General features: G+C 45.7%; 1 protein-coding gene across 3 annotated transcripts in view; it reads right to left on the reverse strand.

The window, feature by feature from the left end:
- LOC106610765 (peroxidasin) overlaps nucleotides 1–25595 on the reverse strand; it is an 82957-nt gene that overhangs the window by 17816 nt on the left and 39546 nt on the right. For all 3 annotated transcript variants that reach the window (XM_014210306.2, XM_014210305.2, XM_045723408.1), the window contains 14 exons: nucleotides 20711–20782; nucleotides 19172–19341; nucleotides 15029–15146; nucleotides 14719–14888; nucleotides 13020–13292; nucleotides 10861–11136; nucleotides 9274–9386; nucleotides 8681–8837; nucleotides 7893–8001; nucleotides 4559–4716; nucleotides 2556–3562; nucleotides 1886–2382; nucleotides 1649–1783; nucleotides 1291–1499 (listed from right to left, as the gene is read on the reverse strand). In XM_014210306.2, the coding sequence (XP_014065781.1) occupies nucleotides 1291–1499; nucleotides 1649–1783; nucleotides 1886–2382; nucleotides 2556–3562; nucleotides 4559–4716; nucleotides 7893–8001; nucleotides 8681–8837; nucleotides 9274–9386; nucleotides 10861–11136; nucleotides 13020–13292; nucleotides 14719–14888; nucleotides 15029–15146; nucleotides 19172–19341; nucleotides 20711–20782 (3464 nt within the window). The remainder of the gene's footprint in view (nucleotides 1–1290; nucleotides 1500–1648; nucleotides 1784–1885; nucleotides 2383–2555; nucleotides 3563–4558; nucleotides 4717–7892; nucleotides 8002–8680; nucleotides 8838–9273; nucleotides 9387–10860; nucleotides 11137–13019; nucleotides 13293–14718; nucleotides 14889–15028; nucleotides 15147–19171; nucleotides 19342–20710; nucleotides 20783–25595) is intronic.

The following is a 25595-nucleotide window of genomic DNA, read 5'->3' on the forward strand; positions in this document are numbered from 1 at the left end:
ACGGAGCCGTCATACCGCTCAGGAAGGAGACGCGTTCTGTCTCCTAAAGATGAACGTACTTTGGTGCGAAAACTGAAAATCAATCCCGGAACAACAGCAAAGGACCTTGTGAAGACGCTGTAGGAAACAGGTACATAAGTATCTATATCCACAGTAAAAAGAGTCCTAAATCGACATAACCTGAAAGGCCGCTCAGCAAGGAAGAAGCCACTGCTCCAAAACTGCCATATAAAAAGCCAGACTACGGTTTGCATCTGCACATGGGGACAAAGATCGTACTTTTTGGAGAAATGTCCTCTGGTCTGATGAAACAAAAATAAAACTCTTTGGCCATAATGACCATCGTTATGTTTGGAGGAAAAAGGGGGAGGCTTGCAAGCCGAAGAACACCATCCCAACCGTGAAGCACGGGGGTGGCAGCATCATGTTGTGGGGGTGCTTTGCTGCAGGAGGGACTGGTGCACTTCACAAAATAGATGGCATCATGAGGAAAATTATGTGGATATATTGAAGCAACATCTCAAGACATCAGTCAGGAAGTTAAAGCTTTGTCGCAAATGGGTGTTCCATGACCCAAAGCATACTTCCAAAGTTGTGGCAAAATGGCTTAAGGACAACAAAGTTAAGGTATTGGAGTGGCCATCATAAAGCCCTGACCTCAATCATATAGAAAATGTGTGGGCAGAACTGAAAAAGCATGTGCGAGCAAGGAGGCCTACAAACCTGACTCAGTTACACTAGCTCTATCAGGAGGAATGGGCCAAAATTCACCCAATTTATTCACCCAATTTGTGGGAAGCTTGTGGAAAGCTACCCGAAGCGTTTGACCCAAGTTAAACAATTTAAAGGCAATGCTACCAAATACTAATTGAGTGTATGTAAACTTCTGACCCACTGGGAATGTGATGAACGAAATAAAAGCTGAAATAAATCATTATCTCTACTATTATTCTGACATTTCACATTCTTAAAATAAAGTGGTGATTCTAACTAACCTAAGGCAGGGAATTTTTACTAGGATTAAATGTCAGGAATTGTGAAAAACTGAGCTTAAATGTATTTGGCTAAGGTGTATGTAAACTTCCGACTTCAACTGTATATCCATACTATGACCAATAAGCATTCTATATAGTCAATTCACGTCACAAATAGTATGGTAGTGCGGTTAGTATGAGTATTTGAACACAGCTTATGTCTATGACACAATGTAGTGGACTATCTAGGGAAGAAGGAATCCTTCAAGACACAGCATCAATGTGAATAACGTGTTTTATATTCCATGTGACCCACCTTCGCAGCAGTCCTGCCACATGCGCAGGTCAATGTTGGGGATGTCATCACAGCTGCCGTATCCGTGGGGCAGCTCTGCCACGTTGAACACGTCCTGCTGGATACGGGTGATGTTGTCACCGTTGTCACACAGCACCCTTGTCAGAGACGCCTGCTTCAGCTGGGTCAGCTGGGCCGGGGTGAACACACCTGGGTTTTCATACCAAAACCTGGTAGCACCAGGAGGGAAGGTTACACTAGTTATCCGTAAACACACCATAAATACAAAGGCTACCCTTCTGTAACTATCTTGTCCTTCTGAAAGGGAGGAAAAAAAATAATCTGACTAGAACTGGTAGCTGAGGGGATGTGAGCTCACCTGTCCCCGTCTCTGAGTCGTTTGAACTGGGCAGCCAGCAGACACATAAGGGTGGGCCCCAGCCGGCTCCCAGGAACCAGGTCCTCAGCCATCAGAGCAGGGAACAGGTCGATGTTCAGGGGAGTGCCGTACAGCCTGGAGAGAGAAAAATACAGATTGTTTTTGATAAGGTAATACAGTAATTTAACCTTGATTTATCCAGGGGTGAGTTTCCTGAAAGCCTCATAGCTAACATACCTCTGTAGCTTCTCCCTGACTTGGGGGTTCTTGATCTCATTCCTCAGGTCATCAAAGCTCTGTGCCGAGGTCAGGTTACAGAAGGTCCGGTAGTCGTTGTAAGGTGGTATCCCGTGATCCCTTCCTCTCTGGATGTTCATGGCGGCCAGGTCCAGCGCCACGGAGTGGGCCATGGAGAACAGCCTCTCCGTCAGCTCCGTGTTCAACAGCTGGGTCGACACGCGCATCTTCCCCGCCACGCCGAACAGGCCCCGCAGCAGGGGGTCGATGCCCCCTTCGTTGACAATGCGGAAGGGAGAGAAGAAGGCGCGGTGCAGGGAGATGTGGCCCTGGGGGATGGGCTGGAAGTTCTCATCCAACCGGTACAGGATGGGGTTGATGAGGGTGTGTCCGAAGCGGAAGGCGGCCGTGGCGAAGGCGTTGAGGATGCCGGCGTTGACGTTGGGGTTGTAGCCGCAGTAGTCACCAATCAGCTTCATCCCCGCATCACCCAGGACCTGAGGGAGGGGGTGAAATCATCATCATCATCAATATTATAGTCAACACAATCCTTTCATTACTTACAGACACAGTACTTTTCATCAATCTGAAGACCTTTGACAAAACCCTATGTTAGAGTATGAGAAAGAAGTAGATTTATATTATGAGGGAGAGAAGTGCAGGTTCTCACCTTGGGCAGCCAGTGGTTGTAGGTGATGTGCTGCATCTGTGCGCCAACTATCTTCCTTGCTTCGTGGTAGATGGTGTCTCCGTCCCAGTGTGGGTTGAGTCGGAGCAGCTCTGTAGCCACGCGGTTGTGTTCCCTGAACCACACTGTGTGCATGGATGTCAAACCCAGCTGCTCGTTGGCCCTGTGGTCTCCAGCCAGAAAGCAGGGGATGGGGCTCTCGTTCTCATCCCTCATACACTCTGTCGGGGGCCCCGTGGCGAAGGGTAGCAGGGGCTTCCCAGAGCGTTGGACGATGCCCTGCCTCAGCAGACCCCTCTGACTGGCCAGGTCGCGGACCTCCTCCGACTCGTGGCGTGAGCTGCCGTACACGTTGGACGCGTCGATGTATGACGTCAGCTGGTTGATCTGTTCCCGTGGAAACACGCTGTTCATGAGGAGGGACGTCATACCGCTGCCGCAGACGGGGCTGGAGCGCACGAAGAACATGCAGCGTGCTCCGCTGCGCGCCTGCCGAGGGTCCCCCGGGGGGAACTGGATGGGGAAGCAGGGGGCGTCGTTGGTGCACACGTTAGTGCACAGCTGGCCGTCGGAGAAACGTGACTGGCTGAGGGCGGCAACGGTGGAATCCAGATCGTGGTCCAGGAACTGCCCCCACTGCATCAGCATGTGGGTGTAGCGGTCGTCCGGGGTAACGGTCTCCGTGCCGATCATGGTGGTGGAGACGAGGCGGGGCAGGGGCAGGGCGTGGCCGTGCTGCTGCCGGCCGCTGGCGCCGCGCGGCAGGTTGAAGCCGTTGTCGTAGACCGACTTGAGGAGGCGCTGGAAGGCGGTGAGGGAGGCGCCCCACATGGGGTGCTGCAGGTTGTTGCAGGTGCCGTCGTGGCTGCGGTACTTCTGGTGGAAGCAGATGTCAGAACAGTTGTTGAAGCGGCGGTGGGCCGTGCAGCCTGATAGGTTGGCGATGACATCCAGGAAGTGAGGGGACACCAGGTCATTGTAGCGGAACGCTGGGGACAGAGGCAGGGAAAATAGGTTTTAGTCAGGATATAAGGCTGTGTACTACACTGCTACATTAACGTTATAGTTCCAACTAACAGAGGAGACTGCCGATTGCAGCATGTAGGCTATTAATGTTTGCCCTGGCAATCTAAACCTGCATCCTGAGGGCACAGACTGAAGTTTTCCTCTGACATGTCCTGACACGCTGGGACATGTCAGAGCTCCAGCTCCAACGTGTGTGTGTGTGAGGGGAGCCTTGTGTAGCTCAAATCAATGGGGAAAAGTGAGACTTCCTGTCAGCAGCCAGCTGGCGGAGCAAACAGCAACACCCACCACCACCCCTCCCATCGCCCACAAAATCCCACCTCTCTGGTCACTCACAGAATCGATCCAGCCATACACAACCTGCAGGGTAGCAGTGCTAGGGGGTGTGCCAGGTCACATAGACATAAACCAAACAGGCTACATTGTTTTTGCTGACGGGCAAAAAGTTAGGGGCCAGTGTAACAATGAACACTTGACTGTTGTCATAACCAGTGAAAACACTGTGCCTGGTCTCTCTCTGTCTCTCATCTGATGCCTGTAGCACCACAGGGTCCACTGGGCCTTATATCAGACAGTGTTCTCCACTAACTCACACAACTGGTCCATTGAGCCTGCATGGCTGTTAAACCTTAGCCACATTAACATGAGCATTTTATGTACCATAAATCCTTAATATGGAGGACCAGTCTCCTTGTTTGGGTCATTGGACACCTCATCTGGACCTGCCAAATCTGGGATGGCTTTCACCCATGGCAACTGACCACATTCGGCTGCCATTATACAGGATGACGCATGGGTAGTAAAATACTTTATGACCATCCAGTCAACTGCTCAGTGGTTATCTCACTGGCCCCGGGTCAGAAAGAGAAGAAAATGTAATGCAGATGTCTAACACATTTATCTACAGCCAGAGATGTTTTCAGAATCAACCTAAAGTAGCACTGTGTCTGTTGTCTCACCTGTGCCATTGGTGTCGACCATGAGGCCTTGGTTGACATGGTTCTGGATGAGGAGCAGGGTCTGCTCGAAGATCTCCCCCGCCCGAGCCTGCTCCACCGTGTAGGGGTCCCTGGGGTAACGGAATAGGGCGAGCAACTCGCCAGGGGTACGAGGATTTCTACATTCAGATGGGGAGAGAGGGGGAGAAAGAGACTATTACAGTATCACTCACCATGGAGAAGAAATAAAAGGCTGTTTACAGTAATGCTTCAATTCTAGTTTTACAGAGTTATTACTTATGACTTGTTTGTCATATGCTGATTTCTGTGTATCCTGTGCCTGCAAGTCTTTAGGATAGAGACAAAGAGAGATGGAAATGTTCACATCCCTTCTTTTTTCTTGCCAGGGAAAACAACTCTAATCTGTCTGACAGGAGTGAATGGTGAAAACATCCTTCCTGATCCAAATGACATGAGCACATGTGTCACGTCCTGACCATAGAAAGCTGTTATTTTCTATGGTAGAGTAGGTCAGGGCGTGACAGGTTTTTTTTCTAGTTTAGTTTTTCTATGTTGTTATGTTCTAGTTTTGTATTTCTATGTTGGGTTTTGTTTGGGATGATCTCCAATTAGAGGCAGCTGGTCCTCGTTGTCTCTAATTGGAGATCATACTTAAGTAGGTGTTTTTTCCACCTGGGTTTGTGGGAGATTGTTTTTGAGTTAGTGTATGTTTCAACTCTGCATCACGGTTTGTTGTTTTTTCGTTCTTTAGTTTATGTGTATGTATTGCATAGTTTCATATTGAAATGTGGAACGACACACATGCTGCACTTTTGTCCACTCCTTCCTACGACAATTGTGACAACATGAAAGACTTCAGACAAGCACAGTCAATAAAACTCACCGCACATTCTCCTCACCGATAACAAATGGGTGGGAGTGAAAAAACTAAACACTAGCTAGTTGATCTCATAATCCATCTCAAGTGTAGGTGTGTAAATAAACCTGCTTTCACTTCCTTATATGGGCATCACATTTCTTTCATACCATCCCAATGACTGCGTCATTATTTATGAGGTGCTTTGAACGCAGCCTTCATAAACCATGGCACGCATGCACGGACACACAAACACACACACACGCACAGATGCACGCAACCAAGCGCACACACGCCTTGGGTCAGTCCAAGCCAGGCAGGGCAATACCATGTGCTTCCTCTACAGGTGTCACATCTAACCCCAAATAAAAAAAATGGCTATCGTTTAGAGGCATACATGGCCAATGAAGCAAAGCACATTCCCGTTTCCTCCTTAATAACAACTCTTAACTTGTTATGGATAGGGGGCAGTATTTTCACGGCCGGATAAAAAACGTACCCGATTTAATCTGGTTATTACTCCTGCCCAGAAACTAGAATATGCATATAATTAGTAGCTTTGGATAGAAAACACTCCAAAGTTTCTAAAACAGTTTGAATGGTGTCTGTGAGTATAACAGAACTCAATTGGCAGGCCAAAACCTGAGAAGATTCTGTACAGGAAGTACCCTGTCTGACCATTTCTTGGCCTTGTTGATTATCTCTATCTATTACAGGGGATCTCTGCTCTTACGTGACACTTTCTACGGCTCACATGGACTCTCAGAAGGCGGCAAAATGCTGAATCGTGGCTTTGCAGGCTCTGGCTGAAACAAAGTAGCGCGTTTGGATAGTGGCTGGTTACAGTACTGTGAGACTCAGGCTCGTGCCCGCGTCGACCGAAAGCTTTGTTTTCTTTCCTCTGTTTAGCTAAACGGAGATTCCCGGTCGGAATATTATCGCTTTTTTACGAGAAAAATGGCATAAAAATGGATTTTAAACAGCGGTTGACATGCTTCGAAGTACGGTAATGGAATATTTAGAAATTTTTTTGTCACGAATTGCGCCATGCTCGCGACCCTGATTTACCATTTCGGATAGTGTCTTGGAACGCATCGAACAAAACGCCGCAATTTGGATATAACGATGGATTATTTTGGACCAAACCAACATTTGTTATTGAAGTAGCAGTCCTGGGAGTGCATTCTGACGAAGACAACAAAGGTAATGAAACTTTTGTAATAGTAAATCGGAGTTTGATCAGGGCTAAACTTGGTCGGTGTCTAAATGGCTAGCCGTGATGGCTGGGCTATCTACTGAGAATATTGCAAAATGTGCTTTCACCGAAAAGCTATTTTAAAATCGGACATATCGAGTGCATAGAGGAGTTCTGTATCTATAATTCTTAAAATAATTGTTATGTTTTTTGTGAACGTTTATCGTGAGTAATTTAGTAAATTCACCGGATGTTTGCGGGGGGTATGCTAGTTCTGAACGTCACATGCAAATGTAAAAAAGCTGGTTTTTGATATAAATATGAACTTGATTGAACAAAACATGCATGCATTGTTTAACATAATGTCCTAGGGTTGTCATCTGATGAAGATCATCAAAGGTTAGTGCTGCATTTTGCTGTGGTTTTGTTTTTTGTGACATTATATGCTAGCTTGAAAAATGGGTGTCTGATTATTTCTGGCTGGGTACTCTGCTGACATAATCTAATGTTTTGCTTTCGTTGTAAAGCCTTTTTGAAATCGGACAGTGTTGTTAGATTAACGAGAGTCTTGTCTTTAAAATGCTGTAAAATAGTCATATGTTTGAAAAATGGAAGTTTTCGGATTTTAGAGGAATTTGTATTTCGTGCCACGCCCATCATTGGATATTGGAGCAGGTGTTCCGCTAGCGGAACGTCTAGATGTAAGAGGTTAAAATGGTGTAAAATAGTCATATGTTTGAAAAATTGAAGTTTTCGGATTTTCGAGGAGTTTGTATTTCGCGCCACGCCCTATCATTGGATATTGGAGTGGTGTTCCGCTAGCGGAACGTCTAGATGTAAGAGGTTAAAAGAAATATGTAGTATTTAAAGCATCCAAATCAAAATTGTTTGATATGCTAGTCATCCTTTTGGTAAACAGCCTTCAAAGGATCCCTGGACGTGCCAGCCAGTCACAGAGCACAAGGACACGTGACATAGAACTTACTGAGCTCTGTGGGCCCAGAGGCAACTTCTCTTCCTGGGCTTGTCATTAGAACAGAGATGGAAATCCCCAGCTAGCTGCTGTGTGTGTGTGTGTGTGTGTGTGTGTGTGTGTGTGTGTGTGTGTGTGTGTGTGTGTGTGTGTGTGTGTGTGTGTGCGTGCGTGCGTGCGTGCGTGCGTGCGTGCGTGCGTGTATGGAAACATGCTCCTGTTAAACACATCATCAGTTCAGAAATGATAATGCAACAAAGTATCATAAGTTTGATTCCAACCTTCGGACTAAAAAAGGGATTTGACTTACCCATCAAACAGATGCCTCCTGGTGGATTCGATGGCACTGTCCACGTTGCGGATGGCCTCTTCAATAGACGAGGTCACAAAGGTGTCCCCTTGCCTACTCACTGGAGGCACTGCAAACAGAGAGGCACTGCTGTCACAACCAGTTTAAAAATCAACTAATACCGATAATAAAACGATAGAATGATCAGATGTTTCAACTGCGTATGTCATCCAGTATGTCATGGTCACGACAGCATGAGGTAACATGAGGTCAACTAAAGGTTTTAAAATCCTCTCCCCAGACAGCAAGTTAACTGGGTGATTGCCCCATATAGGGCTGGGCGCTTCTGTACATGCGTATCGCAACCCTGAAGACTGGAGAGAACAGAACACATTTCTGGCAGACTCTAGTGTAGTTCTATAGCGTGCCATGTAAAACATTGAGTGTCTGACGTGTGGGCTGCAGATCTGTCCAACATCAACCCATTATGGTCACAGTTCACTGGCAGCACGCTAGCTCGCATCTGCCACAAGACAGCACGCAGGCAGGCCATGGCAAATAAGCAACACTGGGGCTAGAGCTGAGGAGTAGGCCCAACCCATGGTGTTACATGTTACAACAACTGCAGTACAGCCATCACAAAGCCTTGGCTTGGCGAGTGGTAGGGTGTGTGAAGACTTTGGGTCTAGCCCAGCAAAAATAAATCTGAATCAGGTGTGTTAGAGCAGGGCTGGAACCAAAGCTTGCAGAGCCTATAGTTCTCCATGACTAGTGTTAGCATAGCTTAGCATACTCTAGCTATGTCTTACCTAGGACGGTGAGCACCATGGTAGCGGACTGGTAGCCAATGGGGTTCCGGGCGACACACTCGTAGCGTCCGCCATCGGCTAGACCCACGTCCTTGACCTCCAGGAAGCCCTCAGGGGCGATGTGGAACTTCCCACTTTCCGTCACCTGGATGCCGTCCTGCAGAGTTGCCGGGAGAGACGGGAGTTGAAAGGTAAGGAGGTGTGGACTAGTGTGGGGTTATGGGGTCAAACAGGGAACAACATTACCATAAAGGCTCACAGTAGGGCAGTGTCTTGAGTTACAATGCCAAAGTCATAGAGTCTGTCAGGCCTGACTGGGTTGGGTTATATGGAGTCTATCAAATCAGCTTGGGCTACATGGCTATGTTTTACAATAGGCTGTGATATTCTAGGCTGTACAAAATAACATTTTACATACATATATAATAATATTGGGAAAGTATCTAACAACCACTTCCTGATCTGAGCAGCCTGCCCTCCTCATTTCCCTTTCCCCATCCCTCCTCTCCCCCCAGGCCCCTGGCTATGCTAGCCTTGTTGCCACGGCGGTGGGACAACAGTGTTGCCGGTGACCAGGTGACCAGGTGTCTAACCTTGTTCCAGGTGAGGACAGGCTCGGGCTGTCCCTGAGCTCTGCAGGGAATCTGGACGTCTGTGCCAGACTCCACAGTCACGTCCCTTGGAGCATTTGTGAAAACAGGCGTTACTGATGATTCAGAAACATGTGTTAATGATTACATCAACGCTCGCAGCAGCTCACAGTGCAGTGCAATCAATCCCAACGCAGTGAAAAAACACTTTATCCTCCAAAATGTCCTCAGCATGTCAAAACACGCTAGCATGCGCGCGCACGCGATCTCACACACTCGCACACACACTGACAGATGCAAGCACACGCCAGCAAGCACACAAACACACGCACACAATTTTTTCCTCACATGTTTAAGTTCCAGGTCCTATTACATCTCTGTTGTAATTACATTAACAGGGGCCAGCGGAAGTTTTACATTCACACACAACACGCATCCAAGGCATGGACAGTCTACTCAGTGTGTCCCTGTGAACATGGATTAGACCACTGATCTCTCTCACACACAGCTGGGGAGGTGATTTTCCTCTTCCCAGTAAAAATTCTAACTCCCCAATGGCGGCTGTGTAACCCCTGCGGCTAGCCACCTGGTCATGGGAAGATACCATTCCCAGTTTGAGGAAAGACCTCTAAACTCTGAGGGATCCTGAGGTTTCAAGCAGATGAATTGTTCCCAAGCTATCCAAGTAGACTAGGAAAGTCTAGGCTAGGAAACACTACAACGTTCTGAACACACCCTATCACGTCAGGCAAAAAATACATGTACGTCAATGTAGCCAACGAGCCATCTTTCCCCCTGTCTGCTTACAGTGTGTCTCTTTCTCTGTCTGTATCGGCTTGTGTGCGTCGCCCTCTCGCTCTGTCTCGCTCGCTGAAAGTCGCACTGCGTCTAAGCAGCCATCACACACTAAAGTGTTGCTCAGAGGGTTGTCTTGGGGTTGTGTGTAAATGCTTTACAGTGTTGTAGGCCATTATATAACATGTGCTTTTCTGCATGTTAACAGCCATTACTAGATGGAAAACATGGTGCCATCTGGGATTACAGAGCGCCATGCTTTCTTGCCCTGCTCTGCTCCACGTCCCACTTACAACTACAAGCCTGTCATTTCTGTTTCGAGAGAGAGAGAGAGAGAGAGAGAGAGAGAGAGAGAGAGAGAGAGTCACTTGCTTTGAGTACTATGTCGAGGTATAGTTTCTCTGATTGCAGGCTGAGACGTTGTGTATCGTCTCTCGCACCCTCTCGAGCTTTACTACCCTCGTCTCCTTTTAAAACGCCTATGAGCGCTTGGAGAGGCCCTTACAATAATACATTACAATCCTTTTTCCCGTCTAGCCTACATAAAGACGCAGTATAATTATCATGTCACAGATGGCATTCTCCTGATATTTGTCAAAACAGACATAGTGTCATTGGATGTTTCGAAAACTGCTTCAAACAAAATGTACTATAATTACCATTCTAGACCCAATTGTAATTTAATTCATTCCTAATTCAAACATCAGTCATAACAGCATGCAGACTGATAAAATATTCATACATCAGGCATAACATCTGGATCCTGTTAGGGTATAGAGTAGAGATCTGTTTCACCTCTCTGCTGGATGTTAAGCTGTACGGCTGTGCGCACCGTGCCCAGCGGGCTGACGGCCTGGCACTCATACTGGCCCTCATCATGGGGCGCCACGCGGGCGATCCTCAGTGTGCCCGAGGAGAGGACAAGGTGGCGTCGGTCCTGGGGCAGGGGGCTGCCCCCCCGCGTCCAGGCGATGACGGGCTGGGGGTAGCCGCTGGCCTCACAGGTGAAGTCCACCGTGTGACCCTCCAGCACCGACTGGTCCTGGGGGGTCACTGTGAACTGGGGGGTCGCTGGGCAACAGGAACGGCAGGAGAGTTAGGCACAAACAAGTTAGATCGCATTCCCTGAAATTGTGCTGTATAAGATGCCTGCAATTCATGCCAGACACAAACATCTGTACCATTCAAATACAATTCACACTTATGCTTCCTCATTGAAAGCAAATGATAATGTACAGTTGAAGTCGGAAGTTTACATACACTTAGGTTGGAGTCATTAAAACTCGTTTTTCAACCACTCCACAAATGTCTTGTTAACAAACTATAGTTTTGGCAAGTCGGTTAGGACATCTACTTTGTGCATGACACAAGTCTTTTTTCCAACAATTGTTTACAGACAGATTATTTCACTTATAATTCACTGTATCACAATTCCAGTGGGTCAGAAGTTTACATACACTAAGTTGACTGGGCCTTTAAACAGCTTGGAAAATTCCAGAAAATGATGTTATGGCTTTAGAAGCTTCTGATAGGCTAATTGAGTCAATTGAGTGAATTGGCGGTGTACCTGTGGATGTATTTCAAGGCCTACCTTCAAACTCAGTGCCTCTTTGCTTGACATCATGGGAACATTAAAAGAAATCAGCCAAGACCTCAGAAAACAAATTGGAGACCTCCACAAGTCGGGTTCATCCTTGGGAGCAATTTCCAAATGCCTGAAGGTACCACGTTCATCTGTACAAACAATAGTACGCAAGTATAAACACCATGAGACCACGCAGCCGTCATACCGCTCAGGAAGGAGACGCATTCTGTCTCCTAGAGATAAACGTACTTCGGTGCGAAAAGTGCAAATCAATTCCAGAACAACAGCAAAGGACCTTGTGAAGATCCTGGAGGAAACGGGTACAACAGTATCTATATCCACAGTAAAATGAGTCCTATATCGACATAACCTGAAAGGCCGCCCAGCAAGGAAGAAGCCACAGCTCCAAAACTGCCATAAAAAAAGCTTGACTACGGTTTGCAACTGCACATGGGGACAAAGATTGTACTTTTTGGAGAAATGTCCTCTGGTCTGATGAAACAAAAACAGAACTGTTTGGCCATAATGACCATCGTTATGTTTGGAGGAAAAAGGGGGAGGCTTGCAAGCGAAGAACACCAACCATGAAGCGGGGATGGCAGCATCATGTTGTGGGGGTGCTTTGCTGCAGAAGGGACTGTTGCACTTCACAAAATAGATGGCATCATGAGGAAAAGTATGTGGATATATTGAAGCAACATCTCAAGACATCAGTCAGGAAGTTAAAGCTTGGTCGCAAATGGGTCTTCCAAACGGACAATGACCCCAAGCATACTTCCAAAGTTGTGGTTAAATGGCTTAAGGACAACAAAGTCAAGGTATTGGAGTGGCCATCACAAAGCCCTGACCTCAATCCTATAGAAAATTTGTGGGCAGAACTGAAAAAGCGTGTGCGAGCAAGGAGGCCTACAAACCTGACTTGGTTACACCAGCTCTATCAGGAGGAAGGGGAAAAAAATCACCCATTTTATTGTGGGAAGCTTGTGGAAGGCTACCCAAACCGTTTGACCCAAGTTAAACAATTTAAAGGCAATGCTACTAAATACTTCTGACCCACTGGGAATGTGATGAAAGAAATAAAAGCTGAAATAAATCATTATCTCTACTATTATTCTGACATTTCACATTCTTAAAATAAAGTGGTGATCCTAACTGACCTAAAACAGGGAATTTTTACGAGGATTAAATGTCAGGATTTGTGAAAAACTGAGTTTAAATGTATTTGGCTAAGGTGTATGTAAAATTCAGACTTCAACTGTACATTGTTGCTTAATATCTTGGTCCATATACACCAAACAGTCAAATGACAGAAGATTACAAACAGATGTTTGCGACTCTCTCTAAATGATGACTCCAACGTGCTACTCACCCTGTACGATGATGTGAGCGGTGGCGTGGATGGTGTCCACATTGTTGGAGGCGAAGCAGGTGTACTGCCCTCCGTCTGCCTGCACCACGTTCTGGATGAACAGCCCCCCAGACGGGGTGATGTTGATACGGGCGTCGGTGGGCAAGGACGTGCGGTCCCCCTTGGTCCAGGAGACCCGGGGCTGGGGCTGGCCTGTAGCACTACACTCAAGGGTGATACTCTCCCCCACCAACACCTCTGTATTCTGGGGGTGGATCACAAAACTGGGCCGCGCTGGGGGAGGTGGAGGGGAAGGAGAGGAGGAAGATTGAGACAAAGTATCTAAGAGATAACATAGGTGGAAAGAAGTCTATTCTTTCCTACATAAATCCAAGAGTTGTTCCCGACCACTTGATCTGACCAGGACAAACATGTGGCTCTACACATAACCATATCATCGGTCAGGTGTGGAGGAACAAATGAGAAGGAAGCACAGAGCACACTTACATAATACAGCCCACTCAGACAAACTCTGTTGATATCTGACCCCTCCCCCACTGCTACAGTGGGCCCGGGGCTATAGGAAATATGTACACTGTCTGTCCTCTCGTTTTCAAATCAAAGAAACAGGAAACAGTCAACAGCTGTTCTCAGAGCAGTTTGTAAGTAGAGTCGGCCCAGCAACCATCCGTCACCCGGACAATGACCCCTGGTCATCTGGAGACAGCCAGGCTAATCTCTCGGGGTGAAAGAGGTCGTCAGGGGAACAAATGAGGTTGTTGAGCGAAATGCTTTTCTCATGGAACACAGCGTGATTTGTTCGCCCGGCAGCTTGGTGCGACCTCTAAATTATTAGACTTTTGACCTAAATGGCAACCACACTATTCTCTACAATATGCACACAGAGCTATGGTGATTGCTGTTTCAACCCCCGCTGTTTGAGCTCTCTCCATTGAACAGAATGCTTTTTACCACACGCGTCTTCTTTCACTGGAATGGACCCTGTTTGAATACAATGAGACTTTGTTGAAGCAAATATAATTGGATAAAGGAACGCTGTACAGTGTTGAGCTTGCAGGAAGTGACTTCTTCAGGGAAGAGACAAAGGAAGGATATTTAAATATTCCAACATGTTACATAGTGTGAGAGATTGGTATTTGGTATTTTATTAGGATCCCCATTAACTCCTGGGGTCCACACAAAACATGAAACATGACATAATGCGGAACATTAATAGACAAGAACAGCTCAAGGACAGAACTACATCAATAAATTATTATTATTATTTTTTTAAAGGCACACATAGGCTAAAGAGCATCTCTTTATTACGGACAGACCTCTCCCCGTCTTTACAACCATTGCATCTATATGTTTTGACCATGGACAGTTTACAATCTAAGGTAACACTAAGTAATTTAGTCTCCTCAACTTGTTCAACTGGCACACCATTCATTACCAGATTCAGCTGAGGTCTAGAACTTAGGGAATGATATGTACCAAATACAATGCTCTTAGTTTTAGAAATGTTCAGGACCAGTTTATTACTGGTCAGTGGCCACCTATTCCAAAACAGACTGCAACTCTTTGTTAAGGGTTTCAGTGACTTCATTAGCTGTGGTTGCTGATGCGTATATGGTTGAATCATCAGCATACATGGACACACATGCTTTGTTTAATGCCAGTGGCAGGTCATTGGTAAAAATAGAAAATATTCACTCACAGGGGGCTCCAAAGTATCTGAGTGTGACCTGGGAAGTCTTGACCTCTCCAGCCACGTTCTTGGCCATGCACTGGTAAACTCCCTGGTCCGTCTCCCGTGTGTCCTGGATCATCAGAGTACCGTCCTCCAGCAGGTTCAGACGAGAGTCGTCATGCATGTTCAGAGCATTACTGACAGGGAGAAAAATAACAATTCCAAATTCATGTGCGTACAATATGTTTTATTTAAAGAACTAAAATAGGATGCATTACTGAACAAAAGTTGAACGACCATTTCAACGTCGTTGTCCTCATTGGAGAGCGGGCCTTACTTGTTCCTGAGCCAGATGATCTGTGGTTTGGGGTTTCCCTCGGCCCTGCAGGTGAAGTACACCGTGTTCCCCGATGTCACGTCAACATCCTGGGGCTCTGACGTAATCCTGGGCACCTCTGCACAGGAGAGAGGGAGAGGAGGATGAGAGGAGGATGAGAGGAGGAAGAGAGGAGGATGAGAGGAGGAAGACAGGAGGATGAGAGGAGGGTGAGAGGAGGATGAGAGGAGGAAGAGAGGAGGAAGACAGGAGGATGAGAGGAGGAAGAGAGGAGGGTGAGAGGAGGAAGAGAAGAGGAAAAGAGGAGGATGAGAGGAGGAAGAGAGGAGGGTGAGAGGAGGAAGAGAGGAGGAAAAGAGGAGGATGAGAGGAGGAAGAGAGGAGGATGAGAGGAGGAGACAGAGACAGGTTGAAGAGAACACAATAAAGCAACCAGACCAGCCACATAAACACAGGACCATTTCCTTTCAGGACAAGAGTCATGTCTCTGTTCTCTGCTGGTCTGATAGGACTAGGGCCAGAGTAATGGGCCGGAGGGAGGACACTGCTCTCCTCAGATTGACCCTGCTGAAGGCCCTGTGATGTGGGAGCTTCTCTGTTTGGGACCAGGGATGGAAACAGGGGCACACACACACCCACACACAAATCACCTCATGTGAGGAAATAGTTGAACTGCTCCACAAATAAGTCAGCCAGTGACCCTGTGTGTGTTAGGACATAGACTTCAGGCTGCTGCCTAGACTTCAGGCTGCTGCCTCCTCAGAGACTCTGTCCTCTCTGGCAGACTGGCACGTTTAGGTGCACATACCTCATTCCCTCCATACACACACAGGCGCGGGCACACAAACACACACAAACCCCTTTGTTTACATGTGGCAGACACATTTATTAGAGAGCATAGAGTAGGCCCTCCAGTCCAACAGCTCTCTCCTAATGCACAAACCATGCACATGGGACAGGCCAAGGCATAAATCTGTCTGCTCTGGGCCTTCCAGGTCTTCCACCACTACCAACCAGTCCAGCAGTCCAGCCAGCAGCTGAAAGCAGACCGATGGGAAGCAGTAACCTCAGACTGTGTTTAACCTCGCTTCTCTCTCTCACCACCAGCCCATTAGACCACATTGGCACAGGGCATTAATTACACTGTTTGCTTCCCTTAACTCCAAACATGGAAACCCAGCCCTGGCCCCTGCTCCTCCATAGGTCCAGGGCACAGAAGGGACAGGGAAGGGAAGGAGGCCAGTGGGTAGCCAGGCCAGCAGGGAGGTGGCACTCCATCCACAGGCCCTGTTGTTTTGACAGCTGCTCGGCCCGCTGCACATTGTTCCCTCGTTTATAGGGGGAATGGAGGAAGAGCCGGGGGAGAAAAGGGGAGAGGAGCAGAGAGGAGAGAGAGGAGGGGAGAAGGGAAGGGAGAGGAGGGGATGGTAGAGGAGAAGTAGAGGAGGAGAGAGGACGGAAGGGAGAAGAGGGGTGAGGAGGAAGTGGGGGGGGAGTGGAATGGTTCCACTATGTTTAAAACAGACAATCCTCCCTGGTGCCTTTGCTCCACACAGACAGACAGACAGACAGACAGACAGACAGACAGACAGACAGACAGACAGACAGACAGACAGACAGACAGACAGACAGACAGACAGACAGACAGACAGACAGACAGACAGACAGACAGACAGACAGACAGACAGACGGGGATTCACTAAGCAAGAAAAGTCAAAGGCATCAAATTAGCTGCAGAGGCTTGTGTAGTTTTTATAACGTAAACTGACAGCTGCTGCCTGCCTACCCCACAATGGCTGTTACTGAGGAAAGAGAAGAGGGCATGATGAGGGTGGTAAAACCACTCTGATGTAACAGGAACAAACTGGCTTAAAAGTCAATTAGGGAGAGAAAGACTCCCTGGCCTAAGTACTGTATACAGTAGAGGTCGATGTGGCCGATTAATTAGGGCCGATTTCAAGTTTTCATAACAGTCGGTAATCAGCCTTTTTGGATGCCAATTATGGCCGATTACATTGCAATCCATGAGGAAACTGAGTGGCAGGCTGACCACCTGTTACGCGAGTGCAGCGTCAAAAGGACATTGTGGCTGCAATGAGCCAACGTAAGTTGCTAGCTAGCATTAAACTTATCTTATGAAAAACTATCAATCGTCACATAATCACTAGTTACAGTAACTACACATGGTTGATGATATTACTAGGTTAACTAGCTTGTCCTGCGTTGCATATAATCAATATGGTGCCTGTTAATTTATCATCGAATCACAGCCTACTTCAATTTTGCCAAACGGGTGATGATTTAACAAAAGCACATTCGCGAAAAAAGCACAATCGTTGCACAAATGTACCTAACCATAAACATCAATGCCTTTCTTAAAATCAATACACAGAAATATTATTTTTAAACCTGCATATTTAGCTATAATAAATGCATGTTAGCAGGCAATATTAACCAGGTGAAATTGTGTCACTTCTCTTACGTTCATTGCACACAGAGTCATGGTATATGCAACAGTTTGGAACGCCTGGCTCGTTGCGAACTGTGTTTCTTCCTAACAAAAGACCGTAATTAATTTCTCCGAATTTTACATAATTATGATATAACATCGAAGGTTGTGCAATATAACAGTGATAGTTAGACTTAGGGATGCCACCCGTTTGACAAAATACGGAACGGTTCCGTATTTCACTGAAAGAATAAACGTTTTGTTTTTCGAAATTATAGTTTCCGGATTTGACCATATTAATGACCAAAGGCTCATATTTCTGTGTGTTTATTATAATTAAGTCTATGATTTGATATTTGATAGAGCAGTCTGACAGCGGTGGTAGGCAGCAGCAGGCTCGCAAGCATTCATTCAAACTTTACTGCGTTTGCCAGCAGCTCTTAGCAATGCTTAAGCACGGCGCTGTTTATTAGGCTGGAAATACTAAAGTGCCTATAAGAACATCCAAAAATCAAAGGTATATGAAATACAAATGGTATAGAGAGAAATAGTCGACGCGTCATAATTCCTATAATAAATGCAACCTAGAACTTCTTAATTGGGAATATTGAAGAACTGGGAATATTGAACGACCAGCTTTCATATGTTCTCATGTTCTGAGCAAGGAACTTAAACGTTAGCTTTTTTACATGGCACATACTGCACTTTTACTTTCTTCTCCAACACTGTGTTTTTGCATTATCTAAACCACATTGAACATGTTTCATTATTTATTTGAGACTAAATCGTTTTTATTTATGTATTATATTAAGTTAAAATAAAAGGGTTCATTGTTCATTCAGTATTGTTGTAATTGTCATTATTGCAAATATATATACAAATCGACCGATTAATCGGTATTGGCTTTTTTTGGTCCACCAATAATCGGTATCAGCGTTGAAAAATCATAATCAGTCGACCTCTAGTATACAGTAGGCCTACACATTTAATTGTTCTGCAAGACAAACATATATCTCCACTCCTTTCCTTTCCCAAAGGACTAGCGTAATGGAAATAACCAGACAGGCATTTCAACACGTTTAATCTGCCCTGCCTTGGATGGTTTTATGGGGTTCCATTGGCGGCTTTCAAGCTTCTATTCTGCCAGCCTCACCCATCTATCCATCCCTCATACACATGCATCACTTTCTCAGTTAACTCACCCTTCCTTCTTTCCCCCACCCAACCCCAAAACAATCACAGCAGACAGGGACTTGGTCCCTCTATCCAGCTCTTCCAATCCACACTCCACCCATCCATCCGCCACACACGCCCAGGACACGGAGGCCTGATGGGCTTAGCAGATGCTGGCTGCAGGAGGCAGGCTGCTAGGTTCTAGGGCTCAGAGCAGTGGCAGGGGCTCCTGTCTGACATGCTACCCAGCCCAGGACCACAGCTGCTGGGTTCGTGGTGGAACAAAAGTTGGTTTACCAACCCCCACAGACAGACAGACTGCAGTGCAGACAGACAGACAGGGACCCACCTGGGGAAATCCCGTCACAGCTCAAGACCACTGTGGTCGGGAGCCAACAGCTAAAAAGACAGAAAAGGCTTTGTGTGGCTAGGAGAGCTGTGGTTTGTGTGGAGTGAGTTGGGGTTTCAGTGAAGTGGACGGTATGCGAGAGAAGGTGTGTGTGATGTGTGTGTGTCCTCACCACAGTTCAGTTCCTCGGCGGTGAGTGTGGCCACAGATCGTCCCTGCAGTCGGCTGGGGTAGTCACAGGTGGCAGCAGCCTGGGCGTTGCCTGACTCAGCATACTGCTTCAACAGGTCAGCCAGCCACAGCAGCTCACAGTCACAGTTCAGCGTGTTAGAGTCCAGACGTCTGCACACACACACACACACACACACACACACACACACACACACACACACACACACACACACACACACACACACACACACACACACACACAGAGAGAGAGAGAGATTATTACAGTATCACTCACCATGGAGAACAAATAAAAGTCTGTAATTATTTATGTTATTATTTATGACCTGTTTGTCATATGCTGATTTCTGTGTATCCTGTGCCTGCAAGTCTTTAGATGTGTGCATGTTCTACTCTTCCTCAGTATAACTCACCATCTCTTAAATACAGTGTATACAGTAGACCACATTATTACACATCAATACAGGACTATTAACTGTACATCATACAATACAGATCACACTGCTACCAGTCCTGTGTTATTACAGTAGTATGGGTAAACAGTATGAGTCTGTCTGTCTGTCTGGTGTCAGTTAGTGGGCTGAGACTGACTGGGCGGTAGTGTAAATCCTCTCTGGCGGCCTCCCAGTGTGGACCAACACTGGCCAGACAAAGACATGCACACACACAATCACACACACACACCCACACACACCAGCCATGTCATACAAATAGGCCGAGCTCCGACCAAACACTGGGACTCAAAATGGCCTTTTTGGGAGAACTCCTCTCCTGCTGCGGGAAACTGTCTGCTGCAGAGTCCAGACTGGCAGCTGGCTGACTTCCTTTTCATAATTTATTCTACCAGTAGGTCTCTTCAGGTTTCAGAGAGATTTGTACATTCCAGGAGACAGTAATAATCTCATTTAATCTGATCCCACTCTGAACATCCTCCAAAATTGAGTGCTGCAATAATCAGAGGGAAATATTGTTTTTGAATCCAGTTCCTTCATCGGTCTGCCAGTTCTCCTGTCTGTCTACTGTACCTCTCAGCCACAGAATACTGGCTCTGGATCTAACACATCCTGGAAGTCAGTCTTGTTGAAAAGAGCGAGAAAACAATAGGGGAAGGCCAAACTCTGATCCTAATTAACTGCCAGGTCTTTGTTCACAGACAGGCATGGCTCTGTCAGTACCATTTATCTCCCTCACAGTCCTAGACCAGGGGTATTCAAATCTTACCCTGGGATGTCCGGAGTACTGCTGGTTTTCTGTTCTACCTAATAATCAATTGCACCCACCTGGTGTCCCGGGTCCAAATCAGTCACTGATTAGAGGGAAGAATTTAAAAAAGCAATGGAACTGGCATTGAGGTCCTTTAATTTGAGGGGCCTAGACAGAGTGGCGTACTGTTGAAATATGGCTCGTTTTCTCCCCCCTGACCCCTCTGTGTAATGGGAGTCAAATGTTGGCGGATACACATTGTAAGAAAATGCGTATCTACCACAGCTGCCCTGTTCATGCACGTTATCAGTGAACTTACAGCCTCTTCATGGACTGGAGATGGGAAAATGTCCCCAGCACGAGATGGGTGATTCTGTTGTTGTGCAAAAACCTACAGAGGCAAAGAGAGAGAGACAGACACAGATAATGTCATAGTTAATTATGAACTTCATGCTGCGTGTAATTTGTACATTTGATACACTGTTTAGTAGGTTGACAGGGTTTGACCTCTAAAGGGATTAAAGGAAAACTCCATCCAAAAACTATTTTGGTATTTGTTTAAGTCTATTATTGAAATAGTCCCAAATTGTTTTGTATGTCAGCAATCAAGTTTTCAAGATCCAAAGACAGCAATACAGACGGTATGATATATTTCTCATCATATGATACAAAATGCACCATATCGGCTGTATTTCTGTATTTTTAAAGTTATATACGCTACTGTTCAAAAGTTTGGGGTCACTTAGAAATGTCCTTGTTTTGAAAGAAAACACATTTTTTTGACCATTAAAATAAGATCAAATTGATCAGAAATACAGTGTAGACATTGTTAATGTTGTAAATGACTATTGTAGCTGGAAACGGCAGATTTTTTATGGAATATCTACATAGGCATACAGAGGCCCATTATCAGCAACCATTCCAATGGCACGTTGTGTTAGCTAATCCGAGTTTACCATTTTAGAAGGCTAATTGATCATTAGAAAACCCTTTTGCAATTATGTTAGCACAGCTGAAAACTGCTGTGCTGATTAAAGAAGCAATTAAACTGGCCTTCTTTAGGCTAGTTGAGCATCTGGAACATCAGCATTTGTGGGTTCGATTACAGGCTCAAAATGGACAGAAACAAATAACTTTCTTCTGAAACTCGTCAGTCTATTCTTGTTTTGAGAAATGAAGGCTATTCCAAGAAACTGAAGATCTCATACAACGCTGTGTACTACTCCCTTCACAGAACAGCACAAACTCTCTCTAACCAGAATAGAAAGAGTGGAAGGCCCCGGTGCACAACTGAGCAAGAGGACAAGTACATTAGTGTCTAGTTTGAGAAACAGATGCCTCACAAGTCCTCAACTGGCAGCTTCATTTAATAGTACCCGCAAAACAACAGTCTCAACGTCAGCCGTGAAGAGCCAACTCTGGGATGCTGGCCTTCTAGGCAGAGTTGCAAAGAAAGAAAAAGCCATAGCTCAGACTGGCCAATAAAAAGGAAAGATTAAGATGGGCAAAAGAACACAGACACTGGACAGAGGAAGACTGGCAAAAAGTGTTATGGACAGACAAATCTAAGGTTGAGGTGTTCAGGTCACAAAGAAGAACATTCGTGAAACGCAGAAAAAAATGAAAAGATGCTGGAGTGCTTGACGCCATCTGTCAAGCATGGTGGAGACAATGTGATGGTCTGGGGGTGCTTTGGTGGTGGTAAAGTGGGAGATTTATACAGAGTAAAAAGGATCTTGAAGAAGGAAGGCAATCACTCCATTTTGCAACTCCATGCCATAGCCTGTGGACGGTGCTTAATTGGAGCCAATTTCCTCCTACAACAGGACAATGACCCAAAGCACAACACTAAACTATGCAAGAACTATTTATGGGAAAGGCAGTCAGCTGGTATTCTGTCTATAATGGAGTGGCCAGCACAGTCACCGGATCTCAACCCTATAGAGCTATTGTGGCAGCAGCTTGACCGTATGGTACGTAAGAAGTGCTCATCAAGCATATTTAAATGTTTTTGGAAGACTGCCATTTGACCATTTTATATTATTTTTTATCTGGGATAAGAAATATGATCAGTTCCCCATTCATGACAAACTATCAAGTCTCCGTGACATGATCCCTTTCATCAAAACCATCCAACGATCTTAAACAAAGATTCTGGATTCCTTTATTGAAAACAGATTAAAGATGAATAAATACAGCTATAGAAATATTTTCCCCAAACGCCAACAAACCTTCACTTTTGTTAGCGACAGTGGCGACCCGTCATTCAGGGCAGGTGGGGCATTAATACGAGTCACATACCAGTTTGCAAACAATGTACAAAATGTACAAAAAAATATATATAATTGACTTAATAAAGCTGCATACAAACATGGTCTCTTTTTGTTTTCTTGAGTAAGGCAGCTCCAAAATTCTGGTGTTTCAGCCAAGCTCAGTGCTTTCTGTGGTGGTGGGGCAAGCCAGCAGCAAATAGGAGCGTTGCGTCGTTATTGGCTCAGTGTTCTGTCATTCATGGGGAAACTATGTCACCAGTCCTTAGTAAGGGTAGACATCGAAAATTCTATCCCTCTGGGTCCTGCCATATAGTTACATTAGTAGTGCCCTTCCAAGAAGGCTCAAGGTCATTGACCACAGATGAAGTAAAATCACGTTATATGTACAGTAGCTTTGATTGGACTGATCATGTCAACATCTTAGTTTCAAAATATTAGCTAGCAGTCATCATCATGAATCAAGTCGACAATCTCCTGGCAAATCCTTTTTAATCCTTGTCATATGATTACAAATAATGAAGATAAACTATAGATAAAATGCATCGGTGCTCATCGGCCATTGGACATAAACATTACCCAACAAGTAGGAAATCGCAAATTCAACAATGAGTCGTTTGGAAGGAATTGGTGACAGTGGCAAACCGCAAGCATTGCAACTGGGAAGTCGGGAATAAACGAGTTCAGACGTGGAAAATACATTTAGAACGGTCATCCAACTCGGAATTGTAAATCTTTCCCTCGAAGGACCGCCGTGCCACCTTCCTGTTCAAGTGAGCACAGCACAACAAGGTGAGTGCAAAATGTATTGTATGCTGCTGCATAAATTATGTAATATGCCAGGGAGATATGTATACTGTAGCTAAGAAAGTAATACTAGAGTGTATGTTGTGTAGTAAGCTGTTAGCAGCCCATGTGCCTCACCCTAATAATTTGGTCTATTTTCACCTCTTAATTTCACCTAACGTTACTGGTCTGACTCAGTGGTGCACATGTAGCCTAAACCTGTTGTAGAGAAATGTCATCATCGAATATTGTAAGAGCTTTCATTGTCTGCTAATGTGCCCCCTTTATTTATCCCACAGTTCTGACTTGGTGTACAGGGAAAATACGGTAAGAGCAGCCCATGTTCTGCATTCTGTCGTTGTACATTTCAAAAGTGCTAAATACATAGTTATATTGACTACGTCCGTCTTAGCTCGCTCATTAATGTCTTAATCGAAATCACGGAATGCCTATTATACACTCATCGTTCCCTTATGCCATAGTTTGTACATCTCAATTGTCAGTAGAAACCACATTTGTTTAAGCAAGTCAGCCATATCAGCTTTGTTTTTTAAAAAGGCAGTAAATGAGGCTGAATGAATTGTTTCGCTGCCAGACAAGGCTCCGCTGATAGCCAGGTGTAGTTAGGATTCACTCCATTGTGCTGGAAAGAAAGCTCTGCTGTTGGGACAGTTTTATGTAGGCCCTAACAGTTTGTGGGCACCGCTTGTTGCCGTTATAGTGCAATTAATGTATTGTTTAGTACTGTGTTGTTTAGTGGCTTTGCTGACTTTGCCCCACCAAGATTTACATGCTAAAATCGCCATTGATTAGCGATCACTGTAAATCAAAAGAAACAACACATTTTTTTCCTTCTTATTCTTCTCTTTCAATCCACAGGAGATAGATGCATCTTTCAGACTTCTCTTGGTCACAAACAAGTGAGACTGGACATTCAGTTGTCATGGAAATCTTCCCATACAAACGTTCCAGAATAAACGCATCTGGGAATTTCTTCCCCTTTCCAGCTGTGTGCAGGCGGCTCCTTTTCTGGGGAGGGGGAACGTGTGTGGCGGGATTCCAGGGGTAGCCCGTAAACACGGAGCGATGGACACTGAAGGAGGAATTCAGATTGGATCCAACACTCCCACATCTGGTGTGAGAGCGTGAAAACAGCCGGCCGGTGAGCCATCCATCCGCACGGTAGAAGGTCCAGTCCAGGTCCCGTGGGGTCTTAAGGTTCTGACATAGTTCACTGAGTCTACTGTTACTTCAATAAGAACGTTTTTTCATATTGGTCCCTTATTTCCCTGGTGCAATTTTCTCAGATCCCACCTATGTGTTACGATCGTTAACAAGGACGGACCAAGCGTGATTTGAGTTCCACATCTTTATTCAAAGTGAAACTACCAAAAAACAAATAACCAACAACGAAAACGGGACCTCAGTGGTGCTACATGCACAGACACAAAACAATATCCCACAACCCAGGTGGGAACAATGGAGAACTTAAGTATGATCCCCAATTAGAGACAACGAACATCAGCTGCCTCTAATTGGGAACCATACCAAGAGCACCAACATAGAAATGAAAAGACTAGAACACCCCCTAGTCACGCCCTGACCTACAACACCATAGAGAACCAAGAGCTCTCTATGGTGAGGGCGTGACACTATGTTAGGTGTCAGGAGAGTTGATATCTCTCCAGACAAAAGGCACAGGTGTTATCAGTGGACTCTTTGGCCCTGCAGGATAACTCTAGCTGACCTGGGCTCTTAACTTCTGTCCTACATAGCACATAGAGATCTGATGGGTCAGTGAATAAGAAACACACACATAACCCTGAAGTTGTGGTTTTGGGCCATCTAAGAATTATTTTGAGTAGGGCCCTGATTTTTTTCCTGACCACATGTCAGGAACCTGAGTTTGAAGTGTTTGGAGGAGCACCAGACAGAGAGTAAGTGAGGGTTCTGGGCAAACACAGCCAAACATACGCTGGGCACATTTATTCCTGTGCAGTCTGTCCTCATAGCATTTCTCTTGCTATTTACCCCAGACAGACAGGCAACCAGCTGTAAAAACGGCCCACAGACCTCAAGTGACTTGTTGAAGAGATTAGCCGTCCATTGTTACACGAAGGCACCCCAGAACATTGAAAGGTCATCTAA

The sequence above is a fragment of the Salmo salar genome, chromosome ssa09, assembly GCF_905237065.1.
Source record: "Salmo salar chromosome ssa09, Ssal_v3.1, whole genome shotgun sequence".
NCBI classification, from domain to species: domain Eukaryota; kingdom Metazoa; phylum Chordata; class Actinopteri; order Salmoniformes; family Salmonidae; genus Salmo; species Salmo salar.